Source organism: Juglans microcarpa x Juglans regia, chromosome 1D, assembly GCF_004785595.1.
Source record: "Juglans microcarpa x Juglans regia isolate MS1-56 chromosome 1D, Jm3101_v1.0, whole genome shotgun sequence".
Lineage (NCBI taxonomy): Eukaryota > Viridiplantae > Streptophyta > Magnoliopsida > Fagales > Juglandaceae > Juglans > Juglans microcarpa x Juglans regia.
In genome coordinates, this window is record NC_054594.1 from 15,600,266 (window position 1) to 15,619,702 (window position 19,437).

General features: G+C 45.0%; 1 protein-coding gene across 3 annotated transcripts in view; it reads right to left on the reverse strand.

Annotated features, from left to right (window-relative positions):
- Positions 1 to 1,255: 1,255 nt before the first annotated feature.
- Positions 1,256 to 19,437, reverse strand: part of LOC121239204 (probable plastid-lipid-associated protein 10, chloroplastic) — a 63,035-nt gene continuing 44,853 nt past the window's right edge. For all 3 annotated transcript variants that reach the window (XM_041136376.1, XM_041136370.1, XM_041136384.1), the window contains one exon: positions 1,256 to 1,406. In XM_041136376.1, the coding sequence (XP_040992310.1) occupies positions 1,271 to 1,406 (136 nt within the window). In that variant the 3' untranslated portion in view covers positions 1,256 to 1,270. The remainder of the gene's footprint in view (positions 1,407 to 19,437) is intronic.

The following is a 19,437-nucleotide window of genomic DNA, read 5'->3' on the forward strand; positions in this document are numbered from 1 at the left end:
TGGGAATATTATATTAATATCCATATCAAATAAACACACTATCTAATATGTCCAGCCTCACTCCCCTCAATTATCACAAATCTATTAGAAATGATCATTCTTCTAATTGACTCTTCAATAACCTAAAAAGAAATGAATGGAATACATAATAAAAATAAATAAACATAACAATTGTTTCTTTCTTCTTCTAATGAGCTAAAACCTTCAACTCAAATGGTCAACTATAATGAAAAATTATTTTATTTATTAGCCAGTGTGGAGGACACCCTCTGCGTGCACTGCTTATAGGCAAAATTAATTTACAATAGATTTAATTTTAGAATTTATCTTATAAATCAAGTCATGCTAAGTCAACTATGTGAAGGGTACTGTGCTCTCTACACCATTTGCAAATAGAATTTTGCATAATAAAATGTAACAAATGGTGAAAGAAAGAAAATGAATGCTAACCTTTCTCAACTAAAAAAATAAAAATAAAAAACAATTCTAATGTTGATGGTAATGACTCAGTGACCACTAGACTACGCCTATTGAATGCAAACATAATATGTACTGTTCATTCATTTTTTCTTGTCCACAAACACTCAGTGGAGTATGAGACATGGCAATCAATGAATTTTTCAGTCAAGTTGTAGAGCATTCAAAATATTTGAAACTACACGTTCTGATCATCGACATCTCCATTAGATATGAATAAATCTTCTCCCAACACAAAATGAATTGGAGAACCAACAAGACATATAGACCTCGTACATATGGTTTCTTGATTTCTGTAACCATAGACCCACACAAAATTTAATGCCAAGATCTTACTTTTCCTACACAACCTTCAAATTGTCAGTTGAAATACCTAAATGGAATATGAATGCTGAATTCCTTTGGGTTCTTAAATGTTGTTTTGTGCGCTGTAAAGCATTTGTGTAGCAATGTGCAGTTCTTGATGGAGGTCGGATTGTTGGCTTTCAACTTTCTAGGATGGGTGTGCGAGAGCTAATGACAATTATTCATTCATGTTTTTTGTTTCGTGGCAAAAGGTGAATATCTCAGAATTGAAGTAAAATTTTTAAAATATACAAACTTTACAATTCTTCGAGCTACATGCCATATTAATTCTGTCATCACAGAGTTATGCCGCGTTAAAGGACTCTGACAGCAGGAATAGTAAGAGGGGCACGAACTCCGTGGAAACAAACACGATCTGCACCTCCCCAGACCCATGGTATAAATAGCAAGGCCCAGGTATAAGAAAGCTCTCTGATCCCTTGACTATTTACTTATTTACAAACTTCCAAGAGAATTTATTAACTTTGGCATCGGAGACTCCCCAGTCCCAAGGCCGCCCTCTCTTAATTGTCTTCTCCCATATCTTTTGCAGGCCCATTTCTAAAGACCTGAGTTGTCGGAGTCTCACTCAAAAACATGCGAACACGACGTTAACAAGGATTATTCTGACTGGGAAATTATACAAACAAAGATAAGATTGTAAGTAAATTATTGAGAAAATTTGAATTTGAGTTCTGGAACGTACAAACTAGGCTCAAATAGTTATGATAATCTGAAGTTATGGGAATTTTATCCAAAAACACAAAATCTTAATTATTGCATAAAATTAAAATACGTAATAAAATAATAAAATTTTAATAAACCTAGCACAAATCATAATTAAAATCATCTTTAAAAGTAAAAGCAAAATATTTTCATAAAAGGCGAAAATTAACTTAAACTGATGATTAAAAGTGAAAAACGATTGATCTGGGGATCAAAACATGAACTACCAAGAGATTTCTAAATTGAGGTCATATGCGCAATTTTGATACTCGTAGCCACAAGTATGACCAAAATACTATTATCTCAATCAGGTAAATCTTTACCATTTCTTATCATTGTGCTGATCTACCTTCTTAAGATAGTACAACATTATCAATGTAGAATATGTCAAATCAGCATCATCTAGGAGCAAATTAAACATATAGATTGCAAATTCATCGTTCGTATTCGCCTAATTATGTATTCCACGTTGAGAGAGAGAGAAAGAAGTTGTAGACCTTTCTTAGGAGACATAAAATATATGTTTCTTGAGATTTTTAAATATTATATAAAATAAACAATGAGATGAGATTATATGAGAAATCTATAAAGGAAAATTTTATACACTAAATTACCATCACACTTTTATCTCACTATATAAGATGTGACACATTTATCACTCATTACAAGAAAATAGATCTAATGTAGTGAATTTGTTTTCATTGTAATTGTAATCGCCGCAATAGCATACTATTTGCAACGACTTTGAATTCGCCGGTCGCTTTTTGTAGCAACTTCAACTGTTCTGATTTTATGGGTATTCATCCCTTTTTTGTAGCGATATTTTACTCTATTGCGTCGAAATAGTTCGTCGCAATAAAAACAATGATTTTATGACCTTTTTTTTTTTTTTTCGTCGGAAGCTTGTGGTTTAACGAAAGATATATCAACACAAAGCGCCATAATGCACCAAATTGTTCTTAAGCCCTCGAAAGCCAAAACGAAAATTGAAGGCACTGAAGATTCTCTTCCATTCCCGCACACTTCACAGTGCTCAAACCAAAATTCCAAGCCAGTAGACTATGGACTTCCACAGGAATCTCGTGATGGACTGGGTTGTGATTGTTGCTAGTGCCTCTGCTTCCACCCATTTCCTGAAATAGTTGACCACCACCACAACGAACTTCACTCCTCCTTTGCTCCTGGGAAACGGGCTGATGAGGTCGAGTCCCCATTGTGCAAAGGGCCAAGGGGAGAGAATGGAGGCCAACTCTTCTAGTGGACAATGAGGGATCAGTGCATGCTCTTGGCACTTAGAGCATTTCTTCCTCCAAGAGGGAGTTGGGCCAGCTGTAACCCGCACGCATCACGCGCACGGCCAATGCTCTTCCGCCCGAATGGTTTCCACAGATTCTTTCACATTTCTCTACCAGCAAGATGGGCCATTAACGTAAACCTGTCAGGCCTTGCCTTCGGGTGTAATGGCTATCTCTTGAGGGAAGTTTGAGAACTCAGCCACAAAGTCTGTCAGGACTTTCCCTTTATCTCTGTTTGGGGTATTGCCAAATTCATCATCAGGCCAAACACGTCGGGCTTTTGTAGTACATTCTTGAAGGGGACATCGATGAGTACCTTTATCGAGTGAGCCTGTAAATATGAACTCAATCGTCTTGCGGCGATGGCTAACGTAAATGCCAACATCTCCGTCCGGGGGTACCTAGCCTCGGCTCTTCGAAAGATGCAGAACGTGTAGTAGACAGGTCGCTGGTCTCCCCCCTTGCAGCAGACTAGGACAGCAGACATAGCATTTGGGGTCATTGCCAGGTATACAATCAAGTCTTCCCCCAGGCTAGTTCGGCTGAGAAGTGGTGAGTGGGCCAAATACTCATTTAGTTGACCGAAGGCCTAGTTGTACTCGGCATCCGACTCTTGTGCCTTCCTGAGGACCTTGAAAAATGGAAGGCAGCGGTCGTTCGACCTTACGATAAAACGGATCAGAGCAGCCACTCTCCCTGCCAACCTTTAGACCTCGTTTATGATTCGTGGTGGCAACATATCCACAATCACCATGACATTCTCACGGTTGGCCACGATTCCACGTTCTGAGACTATGAAGCCCAAGAACTTCCCCGACTCGACACCGTAGGCACACTTGAGCATGTTGAGCTTCATCTTATACCTTCTCAGCACTGCAAAGGCTTCCCGAAGGTTGTCGAGATGCAGCTTAGGCTTCTTGCTTTTGACCAAGAGGTCATCCATATAGACTTTCACGTTTCGCCCATTCTGTTCCCTGAACATCAGGTTGACCAGCCATTGGTAAGTTGCACCTTCATTCTTAAGACCCAACGTCAGCTTTGTAGCAATAGAGCCCCCAGTTGGTGATGAAGGTCATCTTCTCCTCATCGTCCCCGTTCATCTTCATCTGGTTGTACTCAGAGTATGCATCCACGAAACTGAGTAGGGGGTGTCCGGCCGTCGAATCCACTATCAGATCTATGCATGGGAGAGGGAAGTTGTCTTTTGGGCAAGCCTTGTTCAGGTCGGTAAAGTCTATGCACATCCTCCAATTTCCACTTGCCTTCTTCACTAAGACTACATTGGAAAGCAACATGGGAGAGTGGACTTCCCTAATGAACCCCGTGGCTAGGAGCCAGTCCACCTCTTCGATGATTGCCTCATACTTCTCTGCATAGAAGCTACAATGCTTCTGCTTGATTCTCTTTGCCTTGGGATCCACACTGAGGTGATGCTCACTGATAGATGTGTCGATCCCAGACATTTCTTAGTGACCCCAAGCAAACACGTCTCGGTGCTCGACAAGGAGCCACTTCATGGATTGGCTCAACTGAGGGGCCATTTTGGTTCTGACCTGGATAGTTCGTTCGGGTCTCTGCGGATCCACTTTCACTAACTCCGCTTGCGGTAAGGCCTCCTTATCCCTTACTTCCTTGTCCAGCTCCATCAAGGTTAGAGTCGGAGGTGGGCCTGCTTCCTCTCGCATTCCTTCGAAAACTCTAACCCCGATAGCCTCAGGCTTCAGCTCCCAAGTGTAGCAGTCTCTCGCAAGTTTCTAGTTGCTGCATATTTCCCTCACCCCCATGGGGGTTAAGAACTTCAACTTCAGGTGATAGGTGGATGTCCTCACCTTTAGTTGGTTCAAGGTTGGATGTCCCTAGATTGCATTATAGGATGAGGGAGACTTTATCACAAGAAAATCCACCATGGTAGTCGTCGTTCCCACCAGGATGGACAAGGTGATTGCTCTAATTAGCTGGATCACATCTCCACTGAAGCCCTTGAGGGGTGTCGGGGTTGGGCGCAAATGATAGGGTGTGATCTCCATCCGAATGAAAGCTTCCCAGAATTTGATGTTGACTGAGCTACCGTTGTCGATCAGGACTCTCCACGTCAAGAAGCTAGTGATTTGCATGGTCACGACAAGGGCGTCATTGTTGGAGCGCAGCATGCATTCTTCATCCATTTCGCTAAATGTTATGACAGCCTCCCTCGAGTGGCTCTTGGGGCCCGGGTCTGCCCTGTAAGTGGTGAACACTTCCTTGTATCTGGCCCCCTTGACATGGGCCCTCCTTGCCGATGAGGTGGTCCCTCCTATGTATCCCCTGCTATCGTGCGAATTTCACCCATCGGGCAGCCCCCTCTGGTCGGGCTTCTTCAATGCTAGCTTGCCCTAGGTTTCCCTCCAACCATTCTTCTTACAGGACTTTCACTTCTGCACAGCTGATCCTTGGTTCTTTGGCCATGCCACTCGTCACCCTGCAGGTCCAGCAAGGCCTCTAACTCCTCCATCTTTCGCTTTCTTGTGAACCAATCCTCCGTTTGGTGGCTATCGATTTCGTGATAAGTGCAATACTTAGTGCGGGTTGTGCATGATTGCTGCTCGCCCTGCGGGCACAGATCTCTATCGGCCTCCACTATTAGGCTGGAGTGGTTGTGGGGGCCGACCAGCCTTCACGTGGGTTGTTCCTCCACATGTTTGGCCTCACATGTCTTCTTCTTATTACCTTCTCGGCTCGTCCTACTTCCCTGTCCAATCGCTTTCCTGTATGCCTTCACGAACTTGGTCTTTCTAGGAGCCGTCAACTCCCAAAGAGTATCTTCGGCGTTGATAAAACTTTTGGCTCAGTCCATGAATTCTCTCAAGGAAGTCGGGCTCTTTTGCGCGATCTCTGTCATGAATGGGTCGCAAGGCCAGATTCCCCCCAATAGTGCTGCAAGGGTGATTTTTTCATCCTAGTTGTCTGTCCTCATACGCTCCCTGTTGAACCGGGAGAGGTAAGACTTTAGGCTTTCATTGTCTCTTTGTTTCACGGTCAGGAGGGAGGTTGCAGGTCACCTCCTCTTTTGGCTAGCCATGAATTGCGTCAAGAAGAGTCGGTCCAGCTCCGCAAAGCTATCGACCGCCTCGGGTGGCAAGGAGCCAAACCATGCTCTTGTTGTTACCCTCAGAGTGAGAGGGAATGACCTGCATGCAACCTCTCCCAGGAATTCATGTAGGGTCATGTGGGCCTTGGATGTCTCCAGATACTCCAAAGGGTCCTTTGACCCATCATACGCGTCCATCTTGAGGACTTTAAACCTTAGAGGGAGAGGGACTGCCATGACTTCTGAGCTATATTGTAGCTCCGTGCTGGTGATTAGTTGGTCCACGAACGATGCTGTGCCTAGCTATTTGACCATTTTTGCATACTTGTCCATGAGCTCCTGGAGGTTGAAGCACATTTTGTGTTGTTCTTCAGCCGTTGCTACCTCGGGGGGTCGACGGCACTCAGAGTGGTGGTTCTGCTGGTCTCCCTCTGGTTCTCTGCCGGCCCTTGGCAAGGGATAGGTTTAGAAACAGACTGCCTGAACAAATTACCTCCCTGCAGGATACCATAGGGAAAGCTACACCTAACGGTTGCCTTATCCCTCCCATAGTGAAGAGTGGGATCAGCTTCAAAGCTACCCGAATAACTTTCCTCGCCTCCGCTACCACAAAGTGTGGGATCAACGCTAGCCTGACCCAAACTTACCCTTTCAGTGAACTCAAGCGATAACCTGGCTTTTGAGGACACGATAGTTCGGAGGGAGAACTAGCTTGGGTTGCAAGTCGTCATGGGAACAACATTAGGGAGGACTAGGACTATCAAAGCAATGACTATCTCAAGGAAAATTCGAGAAAGAAATGGATGGGGACGTGGCTTGTCCCTAGCCAAACTCGATAGAGGACCTAGCCTATGAGGCCACGATCACCCCAAGGCAAACTCAAGGAAGGACCAAGCTAACCCGCAAGTTTCCCTAAAGAAAAATCGATGGAGGACTAGGATTGTTGAAGTTGCGATCATCATGATGCAAACTGAAGGAAGGATTTAGGTAATGCTAAGGGTTGTCTTAAGACAAACTCGAGAGAGGATTAGGTGAGCTCGCGAGTTTTGTACATAGGCAAATTCTGAGAAGGAACTTAGCTGCCGAGGCCAGGATCGTCTAAATGCAAACTCAAGAGAGGATAGAGCAGGACCACAATCATCCCTAGGGAAACTCGAGGGAGTATCAGATGCACAACAATTCACGCTGAGTGAAACTTGAGGGAAGACCGAGAACGGTTGTTGATTATCCTCAGGCAAACTCAAGGGGATGCTGTCATGAGCGTGCCATGGAAAACTTGTCGGGGGATCCAAAATGTTCATGGTTATCCCGAGACAAACTCAATGGAGCACAGAGATGCAACACAACTCATTTGAGGCAAACTCGAGGGGAGTTGCTTAGGTCGTTATCGGCCCGAGGAAAACTTGAGTGATGTGACCTAGGCCCCAAGTTGCCACAAGGGAAACAAGAGAGAGGACGAGATTTCATGGAAAGAGAGTCTATCGAGGTTGTGGGTCATCCTTTGGCAAACTTGACGACAGACCAGGCAAGTGGGATCCTGAGCAAACTCAACAAAGATCGGGCTGGTCCAAGGAAACCCAATGGAGGATTCGGGTTATGTAGGTTGCAATCTTTCCAAGCCAAGCTCGGGGGAGGATCATGCGAGGTCTTCCCTCAAGTTTGCCTTGGAGCGACTTACAGCCTAACTCGGTCCTCTCTTAAGATGATAGGGCCTCACCTAAGATCCTTCCCCAAGTTTGCCTCAAGATGATTGTGGCTTTAACAACCTTACTCCCTCAAATTTGCCACGGGATGACTTGCAACCCATCCTAGTCCTCCCTCGAGTTTTCCATGTGACAACCCATGACCTCACCTGATTCTCCCTTGAGTTTCCCTCGGCATGACTTGCAGCCAAGCTAGTTCCTCCATTGACTTTACCTAGGGATGATTACGGACTCAGCAACCCTAGTCGCCCTTTGAGTTTTCCTCAGATTTATTCACGACCTAGCATTATTCTTCCTCGAGTTTGCCTCGAGAAGATCTGCAGTCTTGCCAGATCCTCCCTCGAATTTGCTTTGGGGGTGACTTGCATACTGCTTGGTCCTCCCTGGAGTTTCCCTTAGGGTGGCTTGCAGCACATCCTGATCCTCCCTCGAGTTTTCCAAAGGACGACCAATGTCCTCGCTTGTTCCTCCCTTAAGTTTGACTAAGGACTATCTACAACCATGTCCATTTCTCCCTCGAGTTTTCCTAAAGATAATTGCATCCCAGCGACCCATGACCTTAAAGGCCCTAGTCCCCTTTGGCTTTGCTTCTGGGTGTCTTACGACCCAACCAGGTCCTCCCATGTATATGAACCTCAAGATGATCAAAGCCTCAACAGCTCTAGTCCCCTATTGAGTTTAACTTAGGGTGACTTGTGGCCTTGGTCGATCATCCCTCACTTTTTCCTTAGGATGAGCCGGGCTTTGCTCAATTCGCCCTTGAGTTTGCCTCGAGACAATCTCAACCTCAGTCATCGTGGGGGAGCAACATGCATTCTTCAACCTTTTCGCTAAATGTTATGACAGGCTCCCTCGAGTGGCTCTTGGCGCCCGGGGCTGCCCTGTAAGTGGTGAACACTTTCTTGTATCTGGCCCTCCTGGCATTGGCCCTCCTTGCCGATGAGGTGGTCCCTCCTCCGGCGTATTCCCTGCAATCGTGCGAATTTCACCCACTGGGCTGCCCCCTCTGGTCGGGCTTCTTTGACGCAGGCTTGGCTTGGGCTGCCCTCCAACCCATCTTTTTACTGGACTTTCACTTATGTGCAGCTGTACGTGATCCTTGGTTAGTTAACCATGCCAGCAGGGCCTCTAACTCCTTCATCTTTCGCTTTCTAGTGAAGCAATCCTCTATTCGGTGGCTATCAGTTTTGTGATAGGTGCAATACTTAATGTGGGTCGGGCCCTATTGCTGCTCACCCTGCGGGCTCAGATCTTTACCGGCCTCCACTACGAGGCTGGAATGGGTGCTGGGGCCAACCGCGTGTGGGCTGTTCCTCCGCGTGTTTGGCCTCATGTGTCTTCGTCTCATTACCTTCTCGGCTCGTCCTACTTCCCTGGCTAGCCACTTCCTTGTACGCCCTCTCCAACTTGATCTTTTGGGGAGCCTTCAGCACCCAAAGAGTATCTTCAGTGTTGATAAAACTGTCGGCTCAGTCCATGAATTATCTCAGGGAAGTCGGGGTCTTTTGCGCGATCTCTATCATGAATGGGTTGCAAGGCCAGATTCCCCCCAATAGTGCTGCCAGGGTATTTTTTCATCTTGGTTGTCTATCCTCATATACTCCCTATTGAGTAAGGAGAGGTAAGACTTTAGGCTTTCATCAACTATTTGTTTCACGGTCAGGAGGCAGGCTACAGGTCACCTCATCTTCTGGCTGGCCATGAATTGCGTCAGGAAGTGTTGGGCCAGCTCCGCAAACCTATCGACTGCCCCGGGTGGCAAGGAGCCAAACCATTCTCTTGTTGTTCCCCTCAGAGTGAGAGCGAATGACCTGCATGCAACCTCTCTTGGGAATCTGTGTAGGATCATGTGGGCCTTGAACATCTCCAGATACTCCAAAATGGGTCCTTTAAACCTTATAGGGAGAGGGACTGCCCTGACTTCTGAGTTGTATTGCAGCTCCATGCTGGTGTGAGTAGTTGGTCCACCAAGGATGTCATGCCTAGTTGTGTGACCATTTCTGCGTACTTGTCCACGAGATCCCAAAGCTCGAGGCACATTCTGTGTTGTTCTTCAGCCACTGCTACCTCAGGGGGGTCGACGAGACTCAGAGTGGTGGTTTTGTTGGTCTCCCTCTGGTTCTCTGTCAGCCCTTCGCAAGGAGATATTTTCCTGGTGAAGAGCCACCACTTCCTCTATAAGTTTCCATATCTCTTTAGTTTGCTCGTTGATTCTTCCTTCATTACATTAGTTGTTTTTCTTCACATAGAGAGGCTTGAGAGAGTGTCGTTGCCGACATACAAAGGACATGCTACTACAGGAAACAAAATCCCATAGACGGTGCCATTGTTGATGTCGTGTTTCACGGCCTGGGCAACTCCACATTATTGAGCTCAAGCCTGGTTCTTGCTAAGATGGAGAATGAGGGGCTTATGGGTCGTGGTACCTCTGATGCACAAGTTAGTAACCCCTTTCTCGGCACAGAGAGAGGGTATTTATATTTGGTCCGAGTGAGCCCTAAGGTGATAGTGACTAGTATGCGGCTTCGTACAGGGATTAGGTGTCCATGCCAATTTCCTGCCTCCCTACAGACCTGCCAAGCCTAAACATGGTTGTCGCTGGCACCTAGGGGGTTTGCTATAGTGTGCCAACCCCAGGACTAATTGAATGCAGCATGGCCCTAGCCATGGCGTGCCCGCTCCTGTTCTATTAAATGCGGCGTGGTCCTAGCCAGGCACGTTCATCCCCTTGCGCCGTCTGGACAACTGTGTCAGGAATAAGGGTGTCCCTGATAGTCAGCCAGTTATGGTCTCAGGTAGTCCTACCCACCTCCCATCTCTTTGTAAGTGTACCCTACCATGTGTCCCTCTTCCTGGGCCTCCTGGGCTAACCCGGCCCATCCAGGCTTTATATGTGGGCTTGGGCCCAGGCTTTATCACAGGCTCGGCGCACAGGGGATTTCTCCCCCCCACAATGCTCGTAAAGAAGTCGAATGGAGAATGTGCTTCCCCGACCTCAACAAAGCCTGCCCGAAAGACACCTTCCCACTTCCTCGAATCAACCTGATTGTCGACTCCTTGGCGGGTCACCGTATGCTCTGACTTCATGGATGCTTTATCTGGGTATAACCAAATCCATATGAACCCCAAGGACGAAAAGAAGACTTCATTCATCACTGACCGAGACTTGTATTGTTACACTACGATGTCTTTTGGGCTTAAGAACAAGGGTGCCACCTACCAGAGGCTGGTCAATCTTTTATTCAAAAATCAAATAGATAGGAACATTATGGTCTACGTGGACAACCTACTGGTTAAAAGTGGGACCACGAAACCAAATGAAGCTGAACCCGGCAATATGCATTTTCGGTGTTGGATTAGGAAAGTTCTTAGGATTAAAGACGTCCAAACGCGGAATCAAAGCCAACCTCGGGAAGGTGGAGGCCATCCTCAGCATGGCCCGACCCCGAAACATACATGAGGTACAAAGGCTAGCTGGGCGAGTGGCAGCTCTCAACAGATTTGTGTCAATATCCATCGACAAATGCCTACCTTTCTTCAAAGTCCTGCGGAAAGCACAGGCATGGGATGACGAGTGCAACCTGGTGTTTGAAGCCCTCAAGAAGTACCTCATGAGCCCACCACTCCTCAACCAACCTTGGTGTGGGGAAACACTAACCATGTACTTGGCAGTCTCCCCAAAGCACCTCCTCAACGTTAGTGCGCGAGGATAATGGGGTCCAAAGGCTGATCTACTACAACAGTCGAGTGTATCAAGGGGGCGAAGCTAGGTACCCTTGCATAAAAAAGCTGGCCTTTGCATTGGTAGTAACCACGCGCAAGCTGTGCCTATACTTTCAAACTCACCCAGTAAGGGTTCTCACAAAAAACCCCCTAAAAAGAGTACTACAACGACCGGATGCCTCAGGCCGCCTCATGAACTTGGCAATGGAGTTAAGCAAATTCAACATCGACTATGCATTGTTGAACACCATCAAAGGACAAGTGCTAGCAGACTTCATCGCTGAGTTTACTGATTTCCCGACAGAGAATGATGACACACCTCCCGTGAAGCCCTAGCAAGTATTTGTCGATGGCTCATCTTGTCGGGCTGGAGGGGGAGTGGGAGTGCATATCGTTATGTCCGAGGAAGAGGAATACATTTACACCATCATTCTAGCATTCAAAATTATGAATAACGAGGCAGAGAATGAAGCGTTGCCATGTTATTCATCACACGATTCCTACGGAGGACGATAATTTGTAGGTTTGACATCTGCGTACTATCATATCGGATAACGGGAGACAATTTGACTCCGACCACTGCTGCAATTGGTGCCGGGAATTGGGGATCGAGTTCCGGCACTTATCCTCAAGACACCCCCAGTCTAACGAGTAAGTCGATGGGAATGCTCAAGAAGCGGCTCGACAACAGGAAGGGGGCGTGGGAAGAAGAACTCCCTGCCGTCCTGTGGGCCTATCAGTTCACAGTGAAAATACCAATTGGGGAAACTCCCCTCCATCTTATGGCCCTATCAGGTCACTGTGAAAACACCGATTGGAGAAATTCCTTTTTCCCTCACTTACGGCCACTAGGAGATGCCATAAGTGGAGATCGAAATCCCCCACCTACAAAGTTTAGGACTTCGAGCAAGAATCCAACGATGGGCGACTAGAGGAACACTTGGATTTATTGGAAAAATTCAGACTAGAAGCCGAAATAAAAACCACAACCAACAAAAGAAGGGTCGAGAGATGCTTCAACTAGCGCGTGCACCCGAGAACGTTCAAGTTTGGGGATCTCATACTCAAAGAGACAGGAGGACGAAAGAAAGCTTAGCTCCCGATGGGAGGGCCCCTACGTGGCCACCGCCAAATATTGCCGAGGCTCTTACCGTCTCTGAAACTCTCAAAGAACGAGCTACCGCATCACTAGAACGCCGAACATCTACGAAAATTCTACTGCTAAGATTATTCATTGTCATAAATTTATATATTTCCATGCACACGTTAGAGGCCCTAATGAAAGAAGTGTTGTATTTCAATGGCAAATTTTAGGAACATAACGTAACCAGAAACGAACCATCTCCACCAACAAAATCAACTTAGTCTTCATCTGCAAAGTCAACTCCGTCAATGTGATCTACATCGAAAAAATTAACAAAATCTCTATCAACAACATACATCCTCGCCAGGCGAATGGGGCGAGTGCAATGCCTAAGGCTGCTCTGCCACTCTCGCGAGTCTGCCCTTGGCCACGCGAAAATAAAAACTTCCTCGTTAAGCATCAATAGGCGAGAACGAGTTCAATAACAGACTACCCGAATTACTTTATTCCCTGCGAGATACCATAGGTAAAGGGTAGGCCTAAAGGTTGCATTGTCCCTCCCGCAACAGAGAGCGAGATCAGCTCCACAGCTACCAGAATGAATTACCCGATTTCTGTTGAAATGAAGTGTGGGATCAGCACCAGCCTTACCCAAACTTACCCTTCCCTGTAATGTGAACGGGTGGGAGTGAGTTAGACCTAAACTACCAGAACAACTTACCTCCCCACAAAGGATGATAGGTGAGCAGGTGGCTCAACCTCCTCGTCCGGGAGAGCTAGACCAGCTTCCACGGCAGCCCGAATAACTTACCCCGACCCCTATCACAGCAAAGGAACAGACCAACAACATCATTGTCCGAATTATCTCCCCACCCCCATGGGGCACTAGAGGGAAAGTTAGGCCTAAAAGTTACCTTATCCCTCCCGCAACAGAGTGCGGGTCAGCCCTCAACTACCAAAGAAAAGTTTTTCCTTCCTCGTAAGCGTCAACGGGAGGGAGCAGATTTAGAAACAGAATGCCCAAACAAATTACCTCCTTACACCTAAAGGTTGCCTTATCCCTCCCGCAGTGAAGAGTGGGATCAGCTTCAAAGCTACCCAAATAACTTACATCGGCCTCTGCTACAATGAAATGTGGGATCAATGCCAACCTGACCCAAACTTACCATTTCTGTGAACTCAAGCGAGAACCTGACTTTTGAGGCCACGATAGTTCGGTGGGAGAACTAGCTTGGTCTGCAAGTCGTCATGGGGAACAACATGAGGGAGCACTAGGACTACCAAAGCAATGACTGTCTCGAGGAAAATTCGAGAAAGAAATGGATGGGGACATGGCTCGTCCTTAGCCAAACTCGATAGAGTAGCCCATAAGGCCGCAATTGTCCCAAGGCAAACTCGAGGAAGGACCGAGCTGACCTAAAAGTTGCCCTAAAGAAAACTCGATGGAGGACTAGGATTGTTGAAGCCACGATCATCATGAGGCAAACTAAAGGAAGGATTTAGGTAATGCTAAGGGTTGTCTTAAGGCAAACTCAAGAGAGGATTAGGCTAGCTCGTGAGTTGTGTACACAGGCAAATTCTGGGGAGGAACTTAGCTACGAGGCCAGGATCATCCAGAGATCATCGCAAGGAAAGCTCAAGGGAGTATCAGATGCACAACAATTCACCCTGAGTGAAACTTGAGGGAGGATCGGGAACGGTTGTAGGTTATCCTCAGGCAAACTCGAGAGGATGCTGTCGTGAGCGTGCCATGGAAAACTTGACGGGGGATCCAGCAAGTTCATGGTTACCCGAGAGAAACTCAACGGAGTACAGAAATGCACCACAATTCATTCGAGGCAAACTTGAGGGGAGCTGCTTAGGTCGTTATCGGCTCGAGGCAAACTTGAGGGATGACCAAGCTGGACCCCAAGTCGCCACAAGGGAAACTCGAGAGAGGACTAGATGTCAAGGGAGAGTCTATCGAGGTTGTGGGTGGTCCTTTGGCAAACTTGACGATAGACCGGGAAAGTGGGTCGTCCCTTACTTTTTCCTTAGGACGACCTGGGCCTTGCTCAATCCACCCTCGAGTTTGCCTCTAGACAATCTCGACCTCATTTGCCTTTAACCCTCATCGACTTTGCCTCGGGGCAACTTGTGTCAGCTTGGTCCTCCTTCATGTTTACCTTAGGGAAATTTGTAGCCTTATGAGATCTTCCCTCGAGTTTTCCTCCAACCTCAATAGCCCTAGTCCCTCATCGAGTTTTCCTCGAGCAGATTTGCAATGCTTCCCGAAGCTCTCTAGAATTTGCCTCGGGACAATTTATGACTTGCAGCACAATCTGGTCCTCCCTCAAGTTTTCCTGGGGATGACCCAATCCCAAGTGTCCCTCAAGACTATCACTTGGCAACCCTTGTTTCTAGTTGAGCTTGCGTCAATGCCCAACCCCGTCCTCCCTCTAGTTTCTTCAAGACAACACACAGTCCTGTTCGATCTTCCTTCTAGTGTCCCTAGAGAAGATTGCGGCCTCAATGGCCCTAGTCCGCCCTTGAGCATGATTCGAGGCACACTCCAGTCCTCCCTCGAGTTTGCCTCAGGATGACCAATGGTCTCGCCCTAAACTCTCCTGAGTCTCGCTCGAGGGAGCAAGAGCGAGAGGTAGGGAGAGAGTGAGACAAGGGAGAGAGAGAGAGAGAGAGAGAGAGAGAGAGAGAGAGAGAGAGAGAGAGATGGAGGGAGGTAAAGAGGGAAGGAGAGGGAGGGGGAGGGAATGGAGAGCGAGCAAGAAAGAGAGCCCTAAGAGGGGCAGAGAGATACAGAGAGGGAAATAAGGAAGAAAAGAGGGGGAGGGAGTAGAAGAGAGAGAAGGGAGCAAGAGAGATAAGAGAGATGGAGAAAGGAAAGGAAAGGGAGCAAGAGAGAAAAGAGAAATAGAGAGAGAAAAAGGTTGGGAGGGAGGGGAGGGAGTGGAAGAGAGTGAGACAAGGAGAGAGAGAGAAGGGAGGGAGGAAAGACAGATCCTACTAAAATTGCAGTAAAGACATACTCCCACTATCTTAAACCTCAACCATACTCTCACAATCTTAAGTAGTCACTAGTCCTAGTCACGCGTAAAGATAGATCCTATTAAAATCGCAGTAACCTTTTGGGCCAGTCTACAAGGACAGCTACTCCAACTACAGCAACATGTTGGGCCAGTCTACAAAGATGGTTCATATAAGACCATTACAATCTATTTTTCTTATTCCATCAGTGCATTTACAGTTCTTACTGGAGTCACCATGGTCTTTTGGCTATACAGTGCATTTACAGTTTTTACTGGGGTCACTGCAATTCTTTCAGCCTATCATTTACACTGACAATTCTAACTAAGACTACTTAGTGGGAATTTTTCAATTTTATCATTAATAGAAATGAAGACTAATGTCTAAACATTCAAGCCTAACATTCATAGATGATAAAATAATCACATATCCACATGTTAAATTCACATATACATGTAATCACATTTAATCTAAAATATTAAATAAAAGATCACATGTAATATAACATTATGGAATTAAAAAAAAATAGCAAGAATATAACCATATATTCACATGTAATCACATTTAATCTAAAACATTAAATAAAAGATCACAAGTAATACAACAATATATCTAAGAATAAATTAAATCATGCAAATATATATATATATATATATATTCTCTTTATAAACAAAACAAATGTATAACAAATACATTTATAACCCCCACCTAAATTAAAGGGAAGTCGCAGCCCAGTAGTGCGCCTATTACCTTAATTTCACTAGGTGGTCATGGGTTTGAGTGTCACTTTTATCCTTTTTATTTCTTTGTATAAAAAATGAGCTCATACTTATCTGGGCAGCAAAAAAAAAAAAAGAAAAAAAAAAGCCCAAACACCCTTTTTCATTTTTTTTCTTTTTTTATTAAAACAAAGTTTTGGGTCGAAAAAACCCAGCCCAACTCGAGATAAAAAAAAAGAAAAAGAAAATTGAGTTGTGAGCCCAGGCCCATATGAAAGACAGATGATTAAGATCATCTTCTACCTCCAGCTAGGGCACTGTTCACATGAATACTGCCTCTTCATCATCAACGACTTGCAGAGGCTCAAACAACTGCCCATTGCCAGAAGAAGGATGTTCGGAGTCGTCGCTGCACCCATGTGGTGCTCTCGGGACCCATGTGGTGCACACGACACCCCCAATGTGAGCACCGCACCCCCCAGGTGAGCATAGTACCGCTGGGTGCAAGCTGAGTGGCCCCCCAAGGTGCGCACAGCACCTCCAATGGAGGTTCATTTAAAAAAAAAAAAAAAAAAAAAAAAAAAACCAGATAGAAAAGAGGGATAAAAATGACACCCAAATAAAATCCAAACAAATCTCAAGCATATGCGAGAAAATAAAAAATTATAAACTGGAAGCAACTATAAAATCTCTGATACCAATGTAAGAAAGCACAGCGGAAAAATACCTCAAGCTCACGTGAGCGCCCCTCCTGCCCTCTTGCTAACAGGAGGAAAGGGAGAGCGAGCAGGAAAGAGAGCCCTAGGAGGGGCAGAGAGATACAGATAGGGAAATAAAGGAGAGAGGGGGAGGGAGTGGAAGAGAGAGAAAGAGAGTAGGGAGCAAGAGAGACAAGGGAGATGGAGAGAGGAAAGGACGGGGAGCAAGAGAGAAAAGAGAGATAGAGAGGGAAAGAGGTAGGGAGGGAGGGGAGGGAGTGGAAGCGAGTGAGACAAGGAAGCAAGAGAGAGAGGAGGGAGGGAGGGAGAGATGAAGAGAGACATGCTCTTATGAAATGTGGAACTAATGTTAGGTGTCTCTCCTTGTGATTATTTTCATGAAAATTTTGTTTGGATTGGAATCTAAATTATAAATTTAAAATCTAATACAAGAACTAAAAATGAAAAACGTGAACCAGAAAGGGAAAACAACTCGTCGTTACATGAACAATTTCCCTGTAAAGATAAAAATGAATTATACACACAAACTTAATCAATATAGTAAAGCGCATTCATCCAGAAATTTGTGTAGTTAAAAAAATCAACATAGAATGAGCAGATGGGACAAATATCCTGGTACCAGATCTACAAAAAGGTATATATATGTTTACTATGCAGATACTCAAATCTAATCTCATCTTTTATTTAAGGCTTTACAAATCACCAAGCCATGAATTATTCCTAAATACCCTTTTTGCAGATATTCGAATCACCAAGCCATGTTTATTATGCAGATACTCAAATCTAATCTAATATCCTGCAATAAAATTATTGCTAAATATCAAAATATACAACAAACTTCTAGCTAATGTTCCTAAATGAAGTGCAATTGTAATTGTCATCTTTCAAAAAATGGGACACCTAAGTGTCACTTTTGAACCATCATCATCATCTGCAAAACTTTCACATCATTGCACTAAGACCTTACGAAAAAATAATGCTAAATACCTGTTTAATGACGGTAGCCGTATGTCTTTAATATTGTTCATGGCTTCTTGAACACGTATGAGCGAGGTATGTGGTCAGCATCATCATCCATATACAAGATTTGTATCACCTGAATAAAGAAACAAACTTTAAAATAGACAGCAGCAATTATCTTTGTTATTTATTTTTTTATTTGCTTTGAAGAATAGAATTTCTATTGGTGAAGCAGTTGCAGGATTTGGTATTTAATAAATCAAACAACAATTGCGTGACTAAAATACATTCTACTTCCTGATGTTTTCTAATGTGTCAGAGCCAAGTTCAGTTAGGGAACACAAACGAGAATAGACATCGATGATTGTGGCTGTCCGTATTGAACTTTAAGGATTTGAGAGTCATGGCAGACCAAGTTAAATGTTCCAAAGATCAAAGACACCGAATCTTTGTTTTCTTTAAAACACGACCCAATTCGCAACCCCGTAGATCAAAAACAAGGAGAAAACGAAAACCTCAATACGAACGATCTGATAATAATACGCTTCCTCTCTCGTTCTTTACACCTTTCTGTGAGTCCCATTGCCCTGCCTTCTTCAACTTTTTGTACGCTTACATTGTTGCAAGTACACCCGCATTCTCTCTCTCTCTCTCTCTCTCTCTCAAACGGGCTGACGGGTTGTGAGACAAATGCAATATCAATATATAGACCTTGGGGAGAGTAGGTTGGTGACTGCAACGGCTACTTTTCCCTTTTTTGTTTTATTTTAAAATTTAAATCCGATGATACGGTGCCAGTTCCCTCAATCAAATCGGCTTAAGGCTCTGGTTCTGATCGTTGGATTAATATCAAATCATACTGGTGCCAGTTCCATTCGTTATATGTTTTATTTAAGACATCCTCCCCTGCATTCTCTTCATGTTGCTGACAACTTACAACACCTCGCTACGTGATCATACAAGTTTATTCGGCAAAAAGTGATCATTTGATGCGCACAAAGAGCTGCAGAAGGTTTCTGCTGATTGCTGTTGGAGGTCTTGCAGCTTGGGATAAGCCTTTGGGTTCTGGAGAAAAAGATGACTGGGTATCAAATTGATGGACAGAATTCCAGAGGATGCATGAATTGGTTGCTCTGGCTTTTATCTTGTAGTGGGCAGCTGTTCTTGCTTTCTATCTCCTGGTGTGAAGGAGAGGGTCAAATAGGCCTGGGAATCAAGGATATTAGGACTGGAATGCTGCATTTGATGGGCACAGAATAATGATATTTGGGGTGGTTGAAATGTTAAGAATATTTGGTCAGCTCTTAGATTTCTTGATTGTATGTATGTGACTCATGAATTTGATGCTTCATCATGCACGTCGACCTATGAAGTCCATTGCAAACTGCAACTCATGCAGAAAATGAAAGCCACCCCCTCTCACTAATGAAATCATTTAATTAATGAGACCAGAGAAAGGATCCCATGGCGAACTCTCTCTTCTGTTCAACATCCCCAACAATCGTTAGCCCATATTCTTTAAGCAAGCAATCCAGATTCCACTCCGGCATGGTTTCGTAATCGGCTTTGGTGTATCTTGGGTAATGCAACGGCAT